Genomic DNA, 22,690 nt, shown 5'->3' on the forward strand with positions numbered 1-22,690 from the left:
GGCATGATGGGAGCTAAGTGTAGGCTATGAGGTACGTGCAGTCAGAAGTTAACACACGTAGGCTAATGGGCTGCAACTATCTTCATTCCAAAGAGCATATCAAACGCTTACCTCCATATCTGTCCAAGCTGCAAGATGTGGGTGACGGATTGCGCGGACCATATGAATACTGAACAGGACGCCGACCTTTTCTTATTAGTCGGGGTTGCCGTGCTGCTGTTGCTGTTGGTTGTGGTGTTGCTCTTGCTCGCGGTGGACGCCTGTCTTTGAGGTGTGGACGGTTGGGCGCCCACATCTCCATGTGAAGCAGAACCGCTCAGCAGCTTCCCGTCCATGTGGGATGAGCAGTTTGCCGCACCGGTGGCATTGGAGCCCTCGTCGGTGCTGAAATCGTGGACGAACCACCGAAAACTAAAGACTTGGACGGAGAACGACCCTAGCACAACAAAAAATAGCGTGAGCCCGAACCACCAGTAGTCGCGACGGAGGTAATAGTCGACAGAAAGCCAAATGTCGGTGCCTACATCGGCGAAATACACCACCACTGCAGCGAGAATCCATAGACAGTCCCATATCGTGTATTTTGTTTGCTGCTCTCTGCCAAGGCGAAGACATGTCGAATTAGAACCACAGCACCGTGATTCCCCATTCACGAATTCCCCATCCCCGGTTCCCGAATCCGGCTGCGATCCTGGAACGAGTCCTTGTACTGAGCCTGAGTGGTCCGAATTCTGCAAAGGCGTGAACGCTACATCGCTCTTTCTAATTTTTAATACCCCATCAGATTTAGCGGCCATTATCGTAGCTTTTTCTTTCTCCTCCAGCCAACACCGTCTTTTCTCCTCCCGTTTTCTTGTCTCCCCCTCGGCTTCTGTGTTCCAGGCGAAGAGATACTGGGCTGGGCGACCTCCTCTTCCGCCAGCTACAGCGCCGCCTGTTCATAACAAAGCAACCCTACCGCTCGGCAGCGGGTACGAACCATATGCTCTCCCATGGCACATACTTGAAACTATGACATCATTGCTTCGCAACTCTTCCTCAGTCGCTCCTCACCTCACATTTCTCCTCAATAGCCACAATAGAGCTACAGCATATTGCAATTCACTCTTGAAAGGCCTAATTAAACCAAATGTATAGGCTAATTTAAAAAAAAATATATATATAGGCTATATATATATTCCAAAGCACTTCAATAAAATTAATCGAAGGCCTGGCCAATATTTCAGGTAGGTTATACTTGACCAACGATGAGCAAAATACAATAGGCTATTAACCTAATCCAGACCCACTAGGCAAAAACTGGTTGAATCAACGTCGAATCAACATACTTTAAACGTTGAATCAATGTGGAAAACTGATTGGATTTGCAAAACGTCATCAACTTCAGAGAATTTTGTATTTTTTTCACCCAATCTTGAACCTAAATCACGTTGAATTCATGTTAGTTGACAACTCAACCAAATGTAAATAAAAACTAGACGTTGAACTGACGTCTGTGCCCAGTGGGGAGGGAATAGGGCTCTCCTGCTGCCACTATGAAATAATACAATAGCTATAAATAACTGGAGCAGTGACGCACGCACCCACTAGAAAGTGTTGATTTGTGGTTAAGAAGTAAATTATCCCACTATTCACATATGTAGCCTATTTCTCATCTGGGTATTCTGGTACAGTGCGTACAACGGTTCAGCACCATGGACAGCTCCCGCGTCAACTCACTTTCATACTGTAGCCTACTGCTACCCTCATACAGAATACGCCGGTAAGCAATCAAGTCCCGTCATTAATTACTAGAGGGTCCCGACACTGTCATTGACTGTGATTTTAATGAATGATCTCCGCAGTTATAACAGGCTATGCCTTGACCGTACCATAGGCTATTTGAAGCACAACCGCTGTGATTTTGACACGCCCTCCTCGCAGCTTGGCTGCACGCATGGCCAGAGGACGACCACGCTATATAACTGCACAACCTCAAAACACGACCACAACCTTAATTCAATGGTATTTTGTTGAAATCCCGAACAGTGACACTAAAATATTATTATTTGCGATTTAAAACTGAGAGATTGATTGTATTAGCTGTCTAAAATGAGGGAAATAGTTAATGAATTGTGTGCATGTGTGAGAGGTGGAGAGCATCCAGATATAAATATGGGCCCTGTCACGAAGAAAAATCTATCCATGCCCCATGACTGATTGACAGATAGGTGATGCTACAGAGGAGTGAGAATGAGGAGATGGGGGAAAGAGGACAACTCTATAGCTCTATATTCCTAAACACTATAACACACTCATAATGGCTTATACAGTGGCACTGCGGCACCTAGGGGCCCCGAATGACAACCGTAGCCTCCCTCCCAGGCAGCCAATCTGCGACGCATGGTAAATCTTCAAAGATGTGACCATCTGTCATTAGTGGTGCAGGGGAGGATAAATACCTTGGCGTGACTCGAACTGCTAGTGTTTGGCAGATCCCATTTCAAGCCCCACTGACGTGAAGATGAGCGTCACACATCTCCTTCCACCACTGGCCAGTGTTGTGCCGTGATGCTGTACCTGTGGCCATCTCTCTCTCTCTCTCTCTCTCTCTCTCTCTCTCTCTCGCTCTCTGACAGCCACAGCCACACCACTTATGGGTGACTAGGCCAGAATGATGGTGCTGTCACCTTGCCTGGCTACCCAGACTCCTTGCTCTGGCCAAACGCTACGCCACACCCACGGACGTTAGTTTCTTCTCCGCAATGAGTCTGGATCTGAGTACCTCCCCAACCCGTCTGATAGGTCCAGAAACCGATGGGTTGGGCCAGAGCCAGAACACACGTAGGTAAAGCAGCGGTTTGGAAATGTGTAGCCTCTGCCAAGTCCACAACAACTAGATGTTCTGGTTTTCAGGGGAAATGAAAGAGAGCCTGTGGCGTGGCATCCTATTTTGGACATTAAGAAGGCAACACTCCATCTTAACTCCTCCTCCACATTTACTGGATTGGTTGAACAGTGCAGAAGAAAACCTCCTGTGCCAGTTTTCTTCCAATCTTGTCAAGACCAGTATGTAGGGGATCTAGTTTCAGGTGTTTATTTTCAAGCCTGCTACGATGGGTTATAAAATGAGTCATTGGCTTTGATACTCTGATTGGTTAGAGAAGATCCAATCACTGACAATGCCTTTCGTGCACCTCATCACCATAAAGAACTTCAATGATGGCAGTCTCGGACTAAAGTATGTAGCGAACGACAGAGCAGCGAGATAATTTAGTGTGAGTTGTCAGGCTAGCTGTCACCTGGTGCTGGATACTCTCCTAGCTCACCTGTCACATCATAAACACAACACACTGTGGAGGAATGGCTCACCCCGTACCAACCAGAAACAGACTTTCCTAAATGCAGTTTGGACAAATGTCAGATGGGTTGGTCCATCTTTGGCCCAGTGGGCCTGTCTGAATTGCAGGTTTTTTTTGTGCATAATGTTTACTTGGATAACAACGGGGGCCTCTAGAAAAAAATTGCCTGTTTGGTGGCAACAAGGGAAAAAATTGGCCGGTGTGTTTGCAATGCCCAGGATGGTTTCTGGTCCCGGGTACCAACACTACTGTAGTAGAGAACCTCAACAATGTATTTATTCTCATTAGATGGAACTCATTAAATAGGAGGGCTGCTGTGAGCTGTTTAACTTTTGCCATGATGAAATAAGGGCCACCTCACAGAACTAGGGACAGCCCCCACATTATCTCACCTATGTTTTATAGCTGTGCTTCCTACCTTTAGCCCTCACCTCTTGATTTGAAGTAACTGAAAAGGTACATTATTCATAACTGCAGCAATGAATTCTCACACATATTCATGTTCATCATGTGGAATTCTCACTTTCAATTACTCCACCATAGATCGCTGTTAAAATCTTTCAGCAGTAAGCATATTAGTTATTCAAGAGAGACTCCTGTTCTGTGGAGGAGACATCCCTCCCTATGCAACCACAATTTAATTACTGCTGTCTACTCTTATTGATTTGAACAGGCACTCTGTCAAATGGATAGCTATGCCTAGCTCTGAATTCCATCATTAATTCCTCCTAATGATTTCCAAGGTTAATTTTTTATGACAGGAGCAATCATACAACTCCACTGGCCTCTTGAATCCGTTGCATCAGTGGCAACCAGCAAATAAATACACATCTGAATGTCCTGGGAAAGGGAAAGGAAAGGGGGATTCCTAGTCAGTTGTCCAACGGAAAGTATTCAACTGAAATGTGTCTTCCGCATTTAACCCCTCATGGTCTCTTACTGTTAAGTCCTTTCACAACACAAACCCACTGGAGTATTTTTTTAATTTAAAATATGTTTCCAACCTAGATTATTTCTTTATCATAAAAGAAAGCAGTCGCCAAATATGCATGCTTCATTGGTACTGTATATTAAAAGATACAGATGACATTGTCTATTCAAAGCCCAGTGTTGCATCAAATATCTGGGCCATATCTACAGTATGAAATATTAATAGAGCAACCCTCAGCATCATACGTCATCAGAACCAGGCAGGCTGCTGTGATCCTCTCCTAAAACACATGGTATCAATTCAATGGATACAGTCTATTTACTGTAATTCACATGCTATACTGTAATTACTATACGTATATTCTACAGACATATCCTATTCTAAAATATACCATCCTGTAACAAACATGATACACAAACTGAGTTTCAGATCAGTCTGACCTTTCTGTCAGAAGGGTTTGGGTTCATTTTACACTTACTATCGGCAATGAATAGATTATGTAAAACACACACAGATGCAGAATTCAGAGGTGATGAATATTGAAAAAAATTATATCGATCAGCAGATCTGGCAGAAAACATGCTCATCATTCTGAATTTGAATGAAATGTGATAATTTTGTCAAGTGAAGAATCTTCTTCCTTTGTTATTAATGACAGCCGTAGTTGCTCAGCACCAAACCCCAACGTTTCAAAGTCAGGACCTGCGGTGAGACAACATGCCATTGTGACAGGTCCGTTCGAATAGTAAGAGAGCTGACATGCTAAAAGTGGGACAGTAGCCTTTGCTATCTAGAGACACTCTCAGACTGGCATCTAACTGTAAAGATGGTGACACAGGGAGGCTTGTCCACTGAACCAAACAAGGCTTGTCATGAGAAGAGGCTTCGTCTGAAACTTTTTCAAACTGGGTTAGACGTCTTGGATTTACAGTGCCTTCAGAAAGTATTCATCATTTTTTACTCTCACTCATCTACACACAATACCCCATAACGGCAAAGTGAAACATGTTTTTAGAAATGTTTACAAATTTATTGAAAATAAAATACAGAAATATATTGCATAAGTATTCACACGCCTGAGTCAATACACGTTAGAATCACCGTTGGCAGAGATGACAGCTGAGGATCCTTTTGGGTGTCTCGAAAAGCTTAGCACATGTGGATTGTACAGTATTTGCACATTCTTTTTAAAATTCTTCAAGCTGTCAAGTTGGTTGTTGATCATGTCTAGACAGCCATTTTCAATTCTTGCCATAGATTTTCAAGCCGACTTAAGTCATAACTATAACTAGGACACTCAGTAATATTCAATATCCTCTTGGTAAGCAACTCCAGGGTATATTTGGCCTTGTGTTTTAGTTTATTGTCCTGCTGAGAGGTGCATTTGTCTCCCAAATCAAATCAAATCAAATTTTATTTGTCACATACACATGGTTAGCAGATGTTAATGCGAGTGTAGCGAAATGCTTGTGCTTCTAGTTCCGACAATGCAGTAATAACAAGTAATCTAACTAACAATTCCAAAACTACTGTCTTGTACACAGTGTAAGGGGATAAAGAATATGTACATAAGGATATATGAATGAGTGATGGTACAGAGCAGCATAGGTAAGATACAGTAGATGGTATCGAGTACAGTATGTACAAATGAGATGAGTATGTAAACAAAGTGGCATAGTTTAAAGTGGCTAGTGATACATGTATTACATAAGGATACAGTCGATGATATAGAGTACAGTATATACGTATGCATATGAGATGAATAATGTAGGGTAAGTAACATTATATAAGGTAGCATTGTTTAAAGTGGCTAGTGATATATTTACATCATTTCCCATCAATTCCCATTATTAAAGTGGCTGGAGTTGAGTCAGTGTCAGTGTGTTGGCAGCAGCCACTCAGTGTTAGTGGTGGCTGTTTAACAGTCTGATGGCCTTGAGATAGAAGCTGTTTTTCAGTCTCTCGGTCCCAGCTTTGATGCACCTGTACTGACCTCGCCTTCTGGATGATAGCGGGGTGAACAGGCAGTGGCTCGGGTGGTTGATGTCCTTGATGATCTTTATGGCCTTCCTGTGACATCGGGTGGTGTAGGTGTCCTGGAGGGCAGGTAGTTTGCCCCCGGTGATGCGTTGTGCAGACCTCACTACCCTCTGGAGAGCCTTATGGTTGAGGGCGGTGCAGTTGCCATACCAGTGATACAGCCCGCCAGGATGCTCTCGATTGTGCATCTGTAGAAGTTTGTGAGTGCTTTTGGTGACAAGCCGAATTTCTTCAGCCTCCTGAGGTTGAAGAGGCGCTGCTGCGCCTTCTTCACGATGCTGTCTGTGTGAGTGGACCAATTCAGTTTGTCTGTGATGTGTATGCCGAGGAACTTAAAACTTGCTACCCTCTCCACTACTGTTCCATCGATGTGGATAGGGGGGTGTCTGTTGGAAAGCAGACTGAACCAGGTTTTCCTCTTGGATTTTTCCTGTGCTTAGCTCTATTCCATGTCTTTTTATCCCACAAATCTCCCTAATTGTTGCCGATGGCAAGCACACCCATAACATGAAGCAGCCACCACCATGCTTGAAAATATGAATAGTGGTAGTTTTTTGCAGTTTTACTTTAGTGCCTTATCGCAAACAGGATGCTTGTTTTGGAATATTTGTATTCTGTACTGGCATCCTTCTTTTCACTCTGTCATTTAGGTTAGCATTGTGAAGTAACTACAATGTTGTTGATAAATCCTCAATTTTCTCTCATCACAGCTATTAAACTCTGCAACTGTTTTAAAGTCACCATTGGCCTCATTGTGAAATCTCTGAGCGTTTTCCTTCCTCTCCAGCAACTAAGTCAGGAAGGTTGCCTGTATCTTTGTAGTAATTGGGTGTATTGATACACCATCAAGTGTAATTAATAACTTTACCATGCTCAAAGGGATATTTAATGTCTGCTTTCTTAATTTATACCCATCTACCAATAGGTGCCCTTCTTTGCAAGGCAAACCTCCCTGATCTTTGTGGTTGAATCTGTTTGAAATGCACTGCTTGACTGAGGGACCTTACAGATAATTGTATGTGTGGGGTACAGAGATGAGGTAGTCATTCAAAAATCATGTTAAACACTATTATTGCACACAGAGTGAGTCCATGCAACTTATATGACTTGTTAAACACATTTTTACTCCTATTTAGGCTTGCTTCAAGAAAGGATTGAATATTTATTGACACAACATTTCAGTTAACCCTAACCATTTCAGCTAACCCTAACCCTCATTTTAATTCATTTGCAAACATTTCTAAAAACATAATTCCACTTCAACATTATGGGGTATTGTGTGTAGGTCAGTGACACAGAATCTCAATTTAATTACTTTTAAATTCAGGCTGTAACACAACAGAATGTGGAAAAAGTCAATGGGTGTGAATACTTTCAGAAGGCACTGTACTATAATATAAAATGGCAAGTGTCAAAACATTGAAAAGCTATGGTACAGTGCCAAAATAATGTTGACAAAATAGTCAGCGGAAATGGGTTTGAAATACCCAAACCTTTGGAGTCACAACCAACCAATAAAGGTTTATTTTCTTTAGCGTCATTCTTTGATTTCTCCTTTTATTTGTCATTCTGAGCAAGAGAGAAGGGTAGAGAGAAGCAGCAGACAACAACAAAATCAAAGACCCGCTGTCAACTGCCAACTCAGCCAATGGGCTGAGTACAATATTCTAATTATTTCTCAATCTGTCAATCTGTCACTCGTTCTACTGTGTAACTCCCACTGGCAGGGGAACACTGTGCCTGTCTGGCCTAGCCCTTCTGAGAGATCTTGTCTGGGTACTGTCTGTCTGGCCCCTGGGTATGAGACCAGCTCACTGGGTACAGATCTCAATTCATTGTCTATTCCACGTTGGTTACACGTAATTTTGTTGAAATTACGTGGAAACAACGTTGATTCGGCCAGTGTGTGCCCAGTGGGAGGGTGCTTGTGATCCATGGTCTACTTTGGGGGCTGGCTTGGCTAGAGGAAATAGGGGGGCAACATAATTAATTAGCTCAGACTTAATTGCCATGACATTTCAAATTAGGTGTTTTCATTGGTAAACAACACAGAATGATGCATGTATCGCTGACATTTATGAAAAAGCAGCTACTTACGTGCTGACTTGTGCCAGATTGTGGTGTATAGGAACAGGGCCAAAGTAATAACAACCACAACATAAAATGTTGTCCTTGGAGTAGCCAATAGAGGGCTTTTGGCAATATCTTGGTAATACAGATAGGTCGTTTCACTAATTAAGTGCCTTTTGAGTAGTGTAACTTTTTATTTCACCAAAATGTTCCCATCTCATCTTAAATAAACAAATTACTATAGTAAGTGCCTATTAAGTGCCAAATAAAGTAACAGGGTTGACAGTAACAGGGTTGATGATTTCATCTTAAATCAGCCATATATCCCTCGTGACAGGGGGAATGAAAGCTTGTTGTGTGCATAACATTTCTAGCCTGTATATCTATGAGTAACAGAGTTGACCTGTAATGCTCGACCCGCTCAGTTTTCTACCACAAAACACCAGAAAATGTCCAAAAGAGTAGAACCAGCTCACCTGCATACTTTTACACTATGATTTGACCATTAGATGTTCAATGTTTCACCATATTAAAATGGGAGTTCTGTTAACGTAACAGGGTTGACCTTAAAAAGTTGGACATGTATTTTTTTTACCTTAAAATTAATCACTCATCACATTAAATCATTTGTAATCTTCAGAAATGACTTAAATTTAAAAAAAACTAATGACCCAGAAAGAAATGCAAAAACTCAAGTGCAGCTTCAATTCAATAAAATTCAATAGCAAAAGCTCTATGTTGACATTGCATGGAGCCCATGAGTGTTCTAATCTAAAGGTATTTTTGGAGAGGGATGCTGACCCTGTCCCATGCCTTGGCCCTGTCTCTTTCCAGCTGGATGATCTGTAGAGGAGTGTGAGAGAGGGAGTGACATGCCTGGGTGGTGGTAGCCAGACCCTCAGGGCAGTATCAGAGTTCAGGCGAAGAGATGGGAGGAGTCAAGCTGGACTCGCTGCCTGCTGCAGATTGGCTAAATACCTAGGCCTCTGATTTCTGTGGACAATTACATATCAGCCACATAAAAATATAGACTACACCCTCGCTCTCTCTCTTCAGTTTGTATTTGAATCTCTCACTTGAACAAGTTAGCTAGCTATTACAATGGTAAGATCGACAAGTACATTTGAAGTCGGAAGTTTACATACACCTTACCCAAATACACTTAAACTCAGTATTTCACAATTCCTGACATTTAATCCTAGTAAAAATTCACTGTCTTAGATCAGTTAGGATCACCACTTTGTTTTAAGAATATGAAATGTCAGAATAATAGCAGAGATAATTACTTATTTCAGCTTTTATTTCTTTCATCACATTCCCAGTGGGTCAGGAGTGTGCATATACTCAATTAGTATTTGGTAGCATTGCCTTTAAATTGTTTAACATGGGTCAAATGTTTCAGGTAGCCTTCCATAAGCTTCCCACAGTAAGTTGGGTGAATTTTGGCCCATTCCTCCTGACAGAGCTGATGTAACTGAGTCAGGTTTGTAGGCCTCCTTGCTCGCACACGCTTTTTCAGTTCTGCCCCCCCCCCCCCCCCCCCCCCCCCCGTGCTTTACTGTTGGGATGGTGTTCTTCGGCTTGCAAACCTCCCCCTTTTTCCGCCAAACATAACGATGGTCATTATGGCCAAACAGTTCTATTTTCGTTTCATCAGAGCAGAGGACATTTCTCCAAAAAGTACGATCTTTGTCCCCATGTGCCATAGTCTAAACCGTAGTCTGGCTTTTTTATGGCGGTTTTGGAGCAGTGGCTTCTTCCTTGCTGAGTGGCCTTTCAGGTTATGTCGATATAGGACTCGATTTACTGTGGATATAGATACTTTTGTACCTGTTGCCTCCAGCATCTTCACAAGGTCCTTTGCTGTTGTTCTGGGATTTATTTGCACTTTACGCACCAAGGTACGTTCATCTCTAGGAGACAGAACGCGTCTCCTTCCTGAGCGGTATGACGGCTGTGTGGTCCCATGGTGTTTATACTTGCGTACTGTTGTTTGTACAGAGTAACGGGATACCTTCAGGCATTTGGAAATTGCTCCCAAGGATGAACCAGACTTGTGGAGGTCTACAATTATTTTCCCATGATGTCAAGCAAAGAGGCACTGAGTTTGAAGGTAGGCCTTGAAATACATCCACAGGTACACCTCCAATTGACTCAAATGATTTCAATTAGGCTATCAGAAGCTTCTATAGCAATTACATTTTCTGGAATTTTCCAAGCTGTTTAAAGGCACAGTCATTTTAGTGAATGTAAACTTCTGACCCACTGGAATTGTGATACAGTGAATTATAAGTTAAATAATCTGTCTGTAAACAATTGTTGCAAAAATGACTTGTGTCATGCACAAAGTAGATGTCCTAACCGACTTGCCAAAACTATAGTTTGTTAACAAGAAATTTGTGGAGTGGTTGAAAAATGAGTTTAATGACTCCAACCTAAGTGTATGTAAACTTCAACTGTAAGTACTGATGACGCCCAACCTGCTTGATACAGTAAACAATTCGATATTTGAGCTTTTAATTCATTCAGTGTTGACAGTAAAATACAAAAATATGTATTGATAGTTTATCAACGGCACTAAACCTGTTGATTTCATAAGGATGTCCCTTTAGCTGCTCATCATGGTTTTAACCAATGTTGACATACAGCACTCCGAATCTTACATCCCGATTGGTAGATTCCACCATTTCAGCAAGCCCGAGGACAAGACTTGACTGTTAATAGTGATGGTATGAAAATTGAAATTGCAAACCATTTTGTCAGACCCCTGACAGAAAACCTGTTTTATATGTCAGCCCATGCACATGCCAGTCAAAAATCCATCCAGTATGAAGCACTTGATAGTCAGCTTGACTTGTACTGTAGGCCTATTATGCAGCAAAAAAAAAAAAAAAATTGGAGTTATGGCTTCTGTAACGCTATCACAACCTGCATCAGTGTAATCAATAGTGTTGTGGTAAACAAACGTAACCTACCACTACGTGTCTTTTATAGTCTCAAGCTTTTAATGTTTACAATTTCCCCCGTTGATGATATTGGTGATTTTCAAGTTCCCTTGTCGTCCTTCAGTTTTTGCCCCTTGACAGACTGAATGTTCTCATTTTAAATGTATCTGATGGAGCAGATTTAGTTTGACACAGCTGGCTGATAAACATTCCACAGATACACTTGCTTTGCAGGGCTGCTATCTGGCTGTGGATAATGAAGGTCAAACAGGTCTTGTGGTGCATGTTAAAAAGCCTTTCCCTTCCCCATCATCACCAACCTGTCAAACTACCCCAGAGGTCAATTCCAGAGCAGATAGAGCAATAACACAATTGATCTAGCTTGGCTGAGCTTGAAATAAAACTTTATATTTCATGACAACAATTCTGGCTTAGGTTAACCTAAATACCACAACCTGAGGGTGTGTGTTATATGTCAGGAAAACATGTTGCCGTATAGTGTATTTCCTATTTTGTTCATTTCATCAGGAACCCCGTCTCTTCAGGGCACTCACTGGATGGTTGGCCTAAGCAGGGGGTACAAATACGAGTTCTGTCTTTTGGCAGTGTGCCTTGCTCTGTTCCAACACCTGCCCTGTGGCACAGAAACACCATCACAGCAGTACCCATAAACCTGCAGGCTCTCCCTGCCCCCTCTCCACTTGTCTCTGATCCTGCTGCTGTACTGATATCTATCTCAGACCATGGCTGCTTCGCTTCCCAAAACATCCTAGAGACAAGCACAAGAGAGTTCATCTGTCACAAGACATTAGCAGCCATGTCAGAAGCTGACTCATCTGACTTAGTATTGGAGTGAAAAACAGCAATACACGTATGATTATTCATATTTGAGCCGTCAATAGGCTGGTTCAAGCTCAAATGTTTTGAAATACTCTGACCGTAAAATGTCAAGGCTGCTCCTTTTTTAACAAACATGATTTTTATGCTAACAATAGAGTGAGCATAAGTCAATAAGCACATTGAAACCTGGTGTAGAATAAATGCAATTTCAAAGGTCTGAGTTACACTGAAGTTCTTGATCTGCGTGTTTTTCAGAGTCTGAACAGTGAATAACAGTGGCCACTAATCATAGCGCTTGGCGCCGCAACACACAGTGGGCCACATCCTTTATAATCAGTCCCACATTAGTCATAGCCAACTTACACAAAGTGATATTCAGTCATAATTCACTGACACTGAAGACAAACGCAATTAAGGGAAAACAATTAATATCTCAAGTAAAATCTGAAGTTTATTGTTAATGGTTGTGTATGATTCCTTTACTGTAGAAATACTTCACAATGATACCTGGAGGGGAAACCATCTTCAGTTTCGAAATGTCCAGTGTTGAAGCAGTACCTCTGGGGTGGTACTGATCCAATCCCCCCTAAACATTCCAGTAACTATGTCACTCTGAGGACACAACTACCTCCCTTCCAGCAAGCATACCAGGAACATTTTGGATAAAAAGCATGACAGAACCATAGTGGATGATTGATCTTTTGGTTTATTGCAGGGCTTTCCAACCCCGTTCCTAGAGTTCTACCCTCCTGCAGGTTTTCGGTTCAACCTCAGTTTTAACTAACCTGATTCAGCATATAAACCAGCTAATTATTAAAATCAGGTGTGCTAGATTACAGTTGGTGTGAAAACCTAGTGGTTTATTGGGTGTTTAAATATATATATATATTTTTCCCCCCCAGACAGAAATATACAGTTAAGAGCATGCACCTCCAGACTCTGTGCAATGAAGCGATGCCTCTAAATATAACTGGTTATTTAAGCTGTAACCCTGTTATCACAGTCTTGAAATGTTATGCACACACCCACACGGCCACACACCCACTCATTCTTCTCTGTTTTAAATGAATCTGCAACTGAGCATTTAGCCCTAACATAGATTCATAAATAACTGTAGCACAATAATGGGGATGTAAGCAGAGCTTTCTGCTGAGTGGTGTAACAGTCACATTGACGCAAACACATTTGATGGCTTATAGAGCCAAAATCCCAACACTCAATACTAAAAACACTTCAACGAACAAACAAGTAGTTTTCATTTCTTCCGTGGAACCTTGTCTCCAAGTGGTACTTCATCAATAAGTTTCTGAAATAAGATTAGAAATGTTCAAACCAAGTGACTAAATATTTGGAAAAAGACAAATCCTTCCACTAGGATCATCAAAACATACCTCCAGTATTCGAGTATAGTACGTCACATCGTCCTCCAGCTCCCCCCGGGCGTCATCCACTTGGTATCTCCGACAGGCCAGCACCAGCTCGTTGGCGTTGAAGAGAGGGGCCGGGTCGATGGAATGGCTATTGATGAGGCTCACCAAGTACTCTCTGTAGTGTTTCCTGGAATAGATTAGACAAAAACCAGTTAGGTTACATCGATGCATGTTTATCATGGGAGAACTCTGTTGTTCTCTAAAGCGCCTTTGAGTCCTTGAAAAATACTGGTGGTGGCAGTGAGAGGTAACATACTCGCACAGTCCTGCATGGCCAGGCTGAGTTTGAGCCCCACAGGCCGAGTCCGTCTGCTGCCCACTCTCATCCTTCTGCTCTATCACTCCGCACAGTCCTGAGAGAGAGAGAAAGAAAATGATATATCTTAGTATTTCTCCGTTTCAGTTTTTCGGAGTAAAAAGAAAATAACACATAGAATCTTACCTGCTTGAGTTCCTGGAGGGGTGTCCGTATTGAACTCAACACCCTTGTTCTACAAACAGACAATAACAATAAACAATTAGTTTAATGCGGTCCATCTACAGATATTCTTGCAATAAAATCAGTTATAACTGAATGTGAGTCAGGGTGCTATAATGTGGTTATGGTGATTGTAATGGAGTGTGAGCATCCATGTGTGTGTCGTGTGAGTTTCTACCTGCAGCAGGGCTTGTAGTCTGCCAGGCTCCCAGTCCCTCAGGTAGAAGAGACAGTCTCGAGGGTGATGGGCATGCAGGCCTGTCACACTACAATGGATCACTGCACAAGTCTACAGAAGAGGGAGGGAGAGGGGGGGAGGAAGGAGAGAAAGAGAAGGCGCAAGAGAGAGAGAAAAGAAAGAGAGAAATGGTGGGAGAGGAGGAGAGGGAGAGGAGCAGAGGGAGAGAGTGGCAGAGAGAAGGAAAGAAAAACACCCACATTAAAGTGACATTCAAGTCAACTCCCATAAGATAAAACCTTGCCAGGAACTAGCACAATCGATGACACACAAATGAACGACCCACAAATGAACAACACAAACACACCAAGCCATTTAAGGGACTTACAGTGTGGAAGGGATTGTTGCATCCGCTGCAGAACTGGTACCTGCACTGGGAGCAGCTGAAGTGCATACAGCCTCCTTTGGACAGGGCATACTGGAACCTGCAGTTTGGACATGCTGAGGGAAAGAGGAAGTCAATTCACGGAAACGATTCCCGGGTATTGGGAGAGTACACATGAGAATGCATCAGGGAAAGGAACTAAATTAGATAATTCCCACAAATGAAGGTCATGGAAGAGACCGTAAATACTTAAAGGGTCTAACTTGCTCTAACTTGGTAAAAACAGGGTTTAAAGGTAAATACAGTAGAACACCTGCTGAGGTGCAGTAGAACACCTGCTGAGTGTCGATGAAAGGTAACAATTCAACATGAATTGTCGAGAAATGAACAGAAAATGACAGACAATATTCTACGTGGTCAGATGCGATAGGAGGGCCAAATGCTGCTTTTAACTGTTTGTCGGCACTGTCCGGTTTGTCCTTATTCTTCTGGCTTAGTTCAGTCAGAAGGCCCACAGTACCTCTATAAAATAGTGTTATTCATGATGCTAATCAAATGTACCGGTTTGGAAGAGGAACTATGAGTATGACCAATTTGATCTCTCTCACCCCAACACCTAGTAAAGTGTCTGGTTCATACCTCCGCAAGTACCTGCCTTTCCTGGTTAAACGCTACAGTAGCTCTCAATGGAAGAGGTGTTTAAGAAGGTGTGTGTGTGAGAGAGAGACTCACTGATGCCGTTGTCACGCAGGTATCCGGCCAGGCCTTGCCTCTGGTACTCTGGGTCATTCTCTCTCTTCCAGGACTGGTACCGTTCACACGACAGACCACCGTGCTGAGACTCCCACTAGAGAATGCACGGTGACAAGAGAGGATGATATACAGATTAGGCTCCAGCTTCACTCCAAAGAAAAATCCCCTTCTATCACCCGCTCTCACACATAAATAGAGTGGATGTTTGTCACTTACAGGTTTCTTGCATTGTGCGCAGAAGCTGTTCCTGCACTGGAAACAGGTGACCTTCAGTTGGTCTCCATCATAGATGAACCCATAGGAGCACTGACCGTAGGAAGGGGAGGGGAGGAAGGGGAAGACAGGAATAGTTAATGAAATAAAAAAACAGAAATACCTTTGCTATCAGACTCAAAATTGAGCTCAGGTGCATCCTGTTTCCATTGATTATCCTTGAGATGTTTCTAATTGCAGTCCATCTGTGGTAACTTCAATTGATTGGACATACCTGCAAATGCACATTGCACATACCTGTCTATATAAGGTCCCACAGTTGACAGTGCATGTCAGAGCAAAAACCAAGCAATGAGGTTGAAGGAATTGTCCGTAGAGCTCCGAGACAGGATTGTGTCGAGGCACAGATCTGGGGAAGGGTACCAAAAAATGCCTGCAGCATTGAAGGTCCCCAAGAGATCCTTGAAGAAATCCTGCTCAGGACCTCAGACTGGGGCAAAGGTTCACCTTCCAACAGGACAACGACCCTAAGCACACAGCCAATACAATGTAGGAGTGGCTTTGGGACAAGTCTCTGAATGTCCTTGTGTGGCCCAGCCAGAGCTCGGACCTGAACCTGATTAAACATCTCTGGAGAGACCTGAAAATAGCTGTGCAGCAATACTCCCCTTCCAACCTGACAGAGCTTGAGAGGCTCTGCAGAGAAGAATGCGAGAAACTCCCCAAATACAGGTGTGCCAATCTTGTAGCGTCATACCCAAGAAGACTTGAGGCTGTAATCGTTGACAAAGGTGCTTCAACAAAGTACTGAGTAAAGGGTCTGAATACTTATGTAAATGTGATATTTCAGTTTTTTTTATTTTATACATTTGCAAACCTTTCTAAAAATTGTTTTTTCTTTGTCACTGTGGGGTACTATGTGTAGAATGATGAGGGGGAAAACTATTTGATACATTTTAGGCTGTAACGTAACAAAATGTGGAAAGGGGTCTGAATCCTTTTCGAATGGACTGTAATACTGCCATTTCTTAGCTAGTGAACTGTGATTACTGTGATTTTTATTTTATTATGACAGCCTCAAATGGGGATTATCAAATGATGTCTGGAAACAAACATTGTAACATTTTTCCTTTGCCTTTGTACACATAGGAAATAAACTATAAAAACCCGCTCAAGGCTATTATGTGATTAGAACTCACATGACTACACCAGAGGAACTTGGGGTCCTTGATGAGGGCTTGTTCAGTCAGCTTCTTATGAAACAGATCATACACTTCCGCCTCCAGACACTCCCGCAGCTGCACACACACACGCATAGGAAAATATGATTACAGGTGTCACCATCATACACACACCCAGAAAACAAATCTATGGTCTCGTGAGACAACACTGACACCACCAAAAACTGCATTTTGAAAGGAGAGAAGCCTCTGAAATCCTGGAATTGTGTTTTTTTTCTCACTGTTTCTTCTCTCTTCAAATAGAGAATCTGAGGGAGATGTTGTGTGACGTTGTTTTGTGTGTGATGTACTACCTGGATGTCCAGGGTGGAGAAGTAGCTGTTGAGGTGTTCGGGGTCGTTGATGTCAGGTTCCCAGCAGACGGGACACACCATGTCTCTGATGTGCTTGTCTCTCACTGCGATAGTGAAGTGCTGCTGGAAACAGCCACAGCAAACCGAGCACTGACAGGAGGTCAGAGACTGCATCTGAAACAAGGAAGGAGAGAGAAGAGAGAGGAAGAAAGAAAGGATTAGGAGAGTTGTGGGGGTTGGATACTGCGAAAAAAAAGGAGAAAAGCTTTGCTACATTTTGAGTAAAGACAAGCTTGTGCTATGACACGCACACAGACTCACACACACACTTGAGAGAGTACCTTGCTGTGGGGAAATTCTGACAGGCAGATGGGGCACTCTTTGGCCAGCACCCGGCGGATGAAGTCTCGGTCATGTGACTCGCGTACGGCCTGTACCACGTCGTCTAGGGAGTAGGGGGCGGTACGCTCCTGCAGCAGGGACAGGGCCAGCTCACAGCGGCCCCAGCTGGGCAGGTCATACACCGCCAGCAGCCTCCGGCACACACGCTGGCCCCAGGGGGAAGAGGGAGGGAGTGGAGGGGGAAGAGTGAGAGGAGAGAGAGATCAGACCAGTGAAGTGGACAAACAGATACAGAGGAATGATGAAAGGAGAGATATGCCACACTCAAAAATAACTCTTATCGCTGTAAAACATCAATGTACATGAGACATCAAGCAATTGTCAAGATGACTGAAGAACATGTATGACCTGTGGGCCTTTCTAATGGTGGTAGGTATAAACAGATTATCATCAATATAGCTATTTTGTGTTCAGTTAAATGTATGGCCAGAAAAATATAGTGGAGTTCAGAGAGCCCCAGTGACCCACCTGTTTGTCGGGGTGGTTTATGTCGATGGGTGGCTCAGGTTGGTCGCTCCACATGCGTTGGTGGAAGGGCTCCATGAGAGGTCGCTGCAGCAGAGACAGAGCCCCCCGCACCTCTCCCTCGCTCTGCCTCAGAACCTCCTGACACCGCACCTCGTCAGTGAACCCCAGAGAACACAGCTCCTTTACCTGCAAAGGTACATGAGAGACCAAACCCTTCCTTGAGCGTTCGAAGGCTAATCTCCTACATATGGGGCCAATTTCCCACACCAAGATTAAGCCTAATTTGGGACTCAAAATAGTCAGTAGAGAATCTTCATTGAAGGTCTGTTTTAGTCCAAGACTAGGCTTAATCTAGGTCTGGGAAACCAGCACATAGCTGTCAGCAAAGTGAACAAAAGTGACAGTACAACTGACCTTAGACCAGTTCTTAGTGGGCAATAGACGTTCTAACCTGTCTCTCACCTTAGAGTGTCTGTCTCTGAGAGCCTGTTTCGCTGCTCTCTCAGTGTCTCCCCCTGCAGACAGCCAGGCCAGCTTGGCCTCAGCCCTGGACAGTGTCACTCCTCCCCCTCTCGTCTGCTCCCCCTCCCCCTCCTCCACACCTGTATCCTCTGCAGTACCAGTACCATTCTGGTTCTGTCCGGCCTTCAGGTCTGCCGCTCGAGACGAAATGGCCGTGGCACAGATCTGGTCGAGCAAGTGAGGTAGCTCCGCTTTGAGCCAATCACAGGGAAGGATGTTTCCGTCCCCGGAGACGCGCATGCCTGTGTACACCTCCTCTGGACTCACTCCTTTCTTCTCTCCATCCTGACAGACAGACAGGATGGAGAAAGAGTTAACAGAGACAGGAAGAGAGAGGGAAATAAAGAAACCAATTTGTCATACATATTCACTAGGCCTCAGCTGCTGCTACTCACCACGATGTATATTACACACCTAGAGGATGCTAAGGTTATTTTTACACAATGTTTGTTTTCTGCAACCAAATTGGCCAGCAATGGTACAATAAAGACTTTACTGAATCAAAATCTTAAATTAGCTAATAGCTTGTAATATTACAAGTAGTGGGGTAATGTGATTATACACCATATTATAGATAAAACAGAAAGCCTTCACTCACTCTAATGAGCTGGATCAGCTTTAGCCCCTCCTCCCTCATCAGTTTCTGTCTCCTCAAATCAGGGTCCTCCATGGGCGGGTCTTTGGGTTTGACGGACAGCACAGGGACCTTTTTGACCTGGGACGGAGGGTGGAGTTTGACTCGCATTTTGGTGGGCTCGGGGCGGGGGAGGTCACACATCTCACACACTGACGCTGGAGTGTAATTGATGTAAGTACAGAACTGACACATCCACTGCAAAAGGATGGGAGAAGAAGAGATCATTTGCATGAGCTTAGACACTCACAGGAATAGAGGAACAACATCAACAGTAATACATGGTGATAAAGGCACAATCTGAAACTTTCATTTCAACTGAAAATGTGCTACTTCTGCATTGACTTTAACAGTAGTTTACCTGGCTGTCTGGGTCTCCTGGCATTCCCAGTACCGGAGCAGCAGGCCGGTTGGGTGTAGGAGTGGGGCGTGTGGGGGTTGCCGGAGGCTTGGTGGCCAGGCGGGGGCGCTCACACACCTCACACAGGATACTACTGCCCGCGTTCACCACCGTACAGCTTTTACACTGCCACTCTGGTGACATACATAGTGAAAACACACTCAACACAGGACTATGGAAGAGGTGAATATTAACTCAACAGCTCATATACACCAAGAGTGTCTTTCCATTTGCAGACAATAAACAAGTATACATAGAAATACAGAGGAGTGAGACTGATTGGAGTGCAAAAAAAGCAAACCACCACTATTAAAACACAAACATTGTTGGTTGGTTGGTTGGTTGGGTGTGTGTGTGTGTATACTGACCAGTGATGGTGAAGGGCTGTGGGAACTCATCCTTAGCAGAGCCAGAGGAGGCCAGGCGTGGTCTCTCACATGTCTCACACAGTATGTCCTGGTTGGAGTTGACCCTGGTGCAGTGGGTACAGTGCCATGACAGGAGGGAGCTGCTGGGAAAGAGAGGGAGGAAGTGAATCTAGTGCCCAACACAGGGAGTTGCATTTCAGCAATAATCACCACCTTTGAAAATGTAGCGATTCTCACCCTTTCCTGTCAGTTTCTATTTTGTCTTACTTGTCATGTCTTACCTGTGGTTCTTTCGCATTTTAGAGGATGTCACAACAGTCCTGTGGTGATTGGCTCGTTCTGCAGAGGAGTGGTACAGTCTATCACATTCAGTACACAGCCATTGGACACAAGAGTTACAGTGGGCAGCCACTGGGAATATAGCACAGATAGTGCAGTTGTCTGCAAAGGGGAAGAGAAACAAGGAAAGTTGAATGCAAGTTTCAGATGTAAAAAATACACACACACACACACTTCCAACCTGTGTGTCTGGTAGAGATAGAGGTGGAGGTTGAGGCGTTAGCGGTCCGTACTGGAAGAAAGGCACTAGTGGGAGACTGAGACAGGGAGGCCAGAGACATGTACAGGGGCTGGCTCTCTCTGAGGCTGGAGGGAATAGCTACCGCATCAGAAATGGGTTCGAAGTCATCCTGGAATCATAAAGGAGAATTCAGTTATCTGATGGTGGTGGAAACAACCAGGCACAAAACCACACAAATATAAAAACTGCCAGAATTAGAAAAAGGCAAATAGGGTAAACAAAAAAAACATGTAGAAGGCAGAGAGGAAGAGGATAGGTTATGGGAGATAGGAAAAATACCTTTTGGTTCAGTGATGGGATAATTCTCTCAAAGAACTCTGGGTGGGGGTGAGCCTCCTGTGAAAACATCAACGACTCAGTAGTACAACTGACTTTAGAAACCTCTGAAATATTTCAGAATAACTGCCATTGGTCCAGACCTTGATGAGCATGTCCAGTTCCATGCGTAGACTCATGACCTCCAAGGTGACCGCTGCGACCTTCTCAATGTCAGGTTCCACGACCTCATCAGGGAAACTCAGGCCGTCTGGCTGCTGATTGGAGTAACCATAGAGACAAAGCACTGCCCTTCCTCCCTGGGGTAGAACAGAGGAGAGGGAAGGATATAGCGGGTTTTATGCAATACTGTTGGCATAACATTAGTGTTGTGGTGTGTGCACAATTAACTTCATTAACAAGGTAGTAGGCTATAGACTCATATTGAACTAAGCCTATATCAACATAATGCCAATAAGATAATAGTGACAAGACAGTAGACTACATATCATCACCCAGAATCTCACCTGCCTGTATTGAAGACATCCTCACCTGAATGGCATCTACTGTTGCTCTGAAGACTGGGTTGTTGTGCTTGACAGCGCGCCAGTACTTGGGCCTACTGGAGCTAGTGAGGTTACAGCCATACTTCTCCAGAATGTTCAGTGCTGTGGACAATCTCTGCAGGGAACCTATTGTCTGGCAGGAGAGAGGACAAAGATGAAAAAAGTTTGATACAGAAAAAGGTTGAGAAAAGAAGACAGTGAACAAAAATATGAGCACAATGTATAGAGAGAGAGGGGGGGGGGGGGGGGTCACTATTCCAAGATGTAGGCTAAGTGAAGGTAATTATGTCATTGTGATATGGACATTGTTTACTGTTTCAAGCACACTCAAACTAACTCACTTCTTTCCTGTTGTTATTGACGCCGTTTTCAATTATCATGGTCTCCGCAGCAATGTAGCGGTATTTGGCCGATGGTGGTAAGGGTATGTTGGCCATAGCTGATATTCCTGCACGGACCTCCAGCACTGAGCCAGTGGAATACAGACAAGCTTCCGCATGGCATCGTACCTCCTCTAGCTGGTCTGAAAGGGTACTAGCCATCCTGGAAAAGAGACATCAGTCATCATCATCACCATCACACAGATCAGATAGCAAATCATTGAGGGCACTGCCACACCACAGGCAGGGTTGATGAGTATGAGCAAGATGCTTGCCTTACGGACATCCATTCATTCATAAGACGTTACCTGTAAACCCCGACAAGTGTGTGGCTTATAAATCACAAGGCTGTCATATCAAGCGACACACACAGCAACCAGAGACTTTTACTGCATCTGCAGTACTCTATATTTGCAACAACACAATTACTAGCTAACTAAAGTTGAAGTGGAAATTATATCTCTACCTATGTGAAAATACTGTCATATAAGCAATCTGCTTACCCAGTGTTTTCGCTCAACTGTCTGCAGTGACAGCCATTGAATCACGATGAGATGGCATTTCATTCAAAAGCGGGGGCTTTCAAAACACCATGTTACGCACCTCAATACAGACTTGTGCGCTACAAACATGTATTTATATATATTGTTATTTATCAAATGTCATTCTAAAACAAGTAGTAACAGGGTCGTAGTAAAATCTAGCTGCAGTACTAGCTACGAATGTAAACAACTGCGTGAGAAAAATGCCGTATACTGCTTGCGCAAAGAAACTAACCCCCATGCATCGCCATTGTGTGTCAAAACCTAAATCTCAAACAGAGATCCCCGGAGCCAATATGGCTTGGACTGAGGAAACGTCGCAAAGCTGCAGTGCAGTACATTGTTTGTGAAGTTTTGGTGTCACCTTGTGGTGAAAATGACTAATTGCCTAATTTGCCTGTCGGCTCACCTGAAAAATATCCTGTTGATTACACG

At 43.7% G+C, this 22,690-nt stretch overlaps 2 protein-coding genes across 7 annotated transcripts in view; both read right to left on the reverse strand.

Moving 5' to 3' along the window:
* LOC139387067 (XK related 4) overlaps positions 1 to 872 on the reverse strand; it is a 63,270-nt gene extending 62,398 nt beyond the window's left edge. For both annotated transcript variants that reach the window (XM_071133052.1, XM_071133051.1), the window contains exon 1: positions 112 to 872. In XM_071133052.1, the coding sequence (XP_070989153.1) occupies positions 112 to 797 (686 nt within the window). In that variant the 5' untranslated portion in view covers positions 798 to 872. The remainder of the gene's footprint in view (positions 1 to 111) is intronic.
* An 11,726-nt stretch (positions 873 to 12,598) lies between these two features.
* LOC139387376 (ring finger protein 31) lies at positions 12,599 to 22,521 on the reverse strand. 5 transcript variants are annotated; one of them, XM_071133514.1, is made up of 23 exons: positions 22,217 to 22,521; positions 21,675 to 21,876; positions 21,320 to 21,466; positions 20,932 to 21,087; positions 20,792 to 20,848; positions 20,453 to 20,621; positions 20,214 to 20,373; positions 19,933 to 20,072; positions 19,526 to 19,698; positions 19,129 to 19,362; positions 18,471 to 18,815; positions 18,009 to 18,194; positions 17,480 to 17,686; positions 17,139 to 17,312; positions 16,804 to 16,902; positions 15,608 to 15,697; positions 15,371 to 15,485; positions 14,642 to 14,754; positions 14,254 to 14,364; positions 14,040 to 14,088; positions 13,854 to 13,950; positions 13,559 to 13,724; positions 12,599 to 13,473 (listed from the first exon to the last, which is right to left on the reverse strand). In XM_071133514.1, exons 2-23 carry the CDS (start codon positions 21,873 to 21,875, stop codon positions 13,423 to 13,425), a joined length of 3,240 nt encoding a protein of 1,079 aa, XP_070989615.1. In that variant the 5' UTR covers position 21,876; positions 22,217 to 22,521; the 3' UTR covers positions 12,599 to 13,422. The 5 variants fall into 5 exon arrangements, with proteins under 5 accessions (XP_070989615.1, XP_070989617.1, XP_070989616.1 ...); XM_071133516.1 differs by having other exon boundaries at positions 12,601 to 13,473; positions 20,214 to 20,271; XM_071133515.1 differs by having other exon boundaries at positions 12,601 to 13,473; positions 19,933 to 20,075; positions 20,214 to 20,271.
* Positions 22,522 to 22,690: the final 169 nt, after the last annotated feature.

The sequence above is a fragment of the Oncorhynchus clarkii genome, chromosome 28 (assembly GCF_045791955.1).
Source record: "Oncorhynchus clarkii lewisi isolate Uvic-CL-2024 chromosome 28, UVic_Ocla_1.0, whole genome shotgun sequence".
NCBI lineage: Eukaryota > Metazoa > Chordata > Actinopteri > Salmoniformes > Salmonidae > Oncorhynchus > Oncorhynchus clarkii.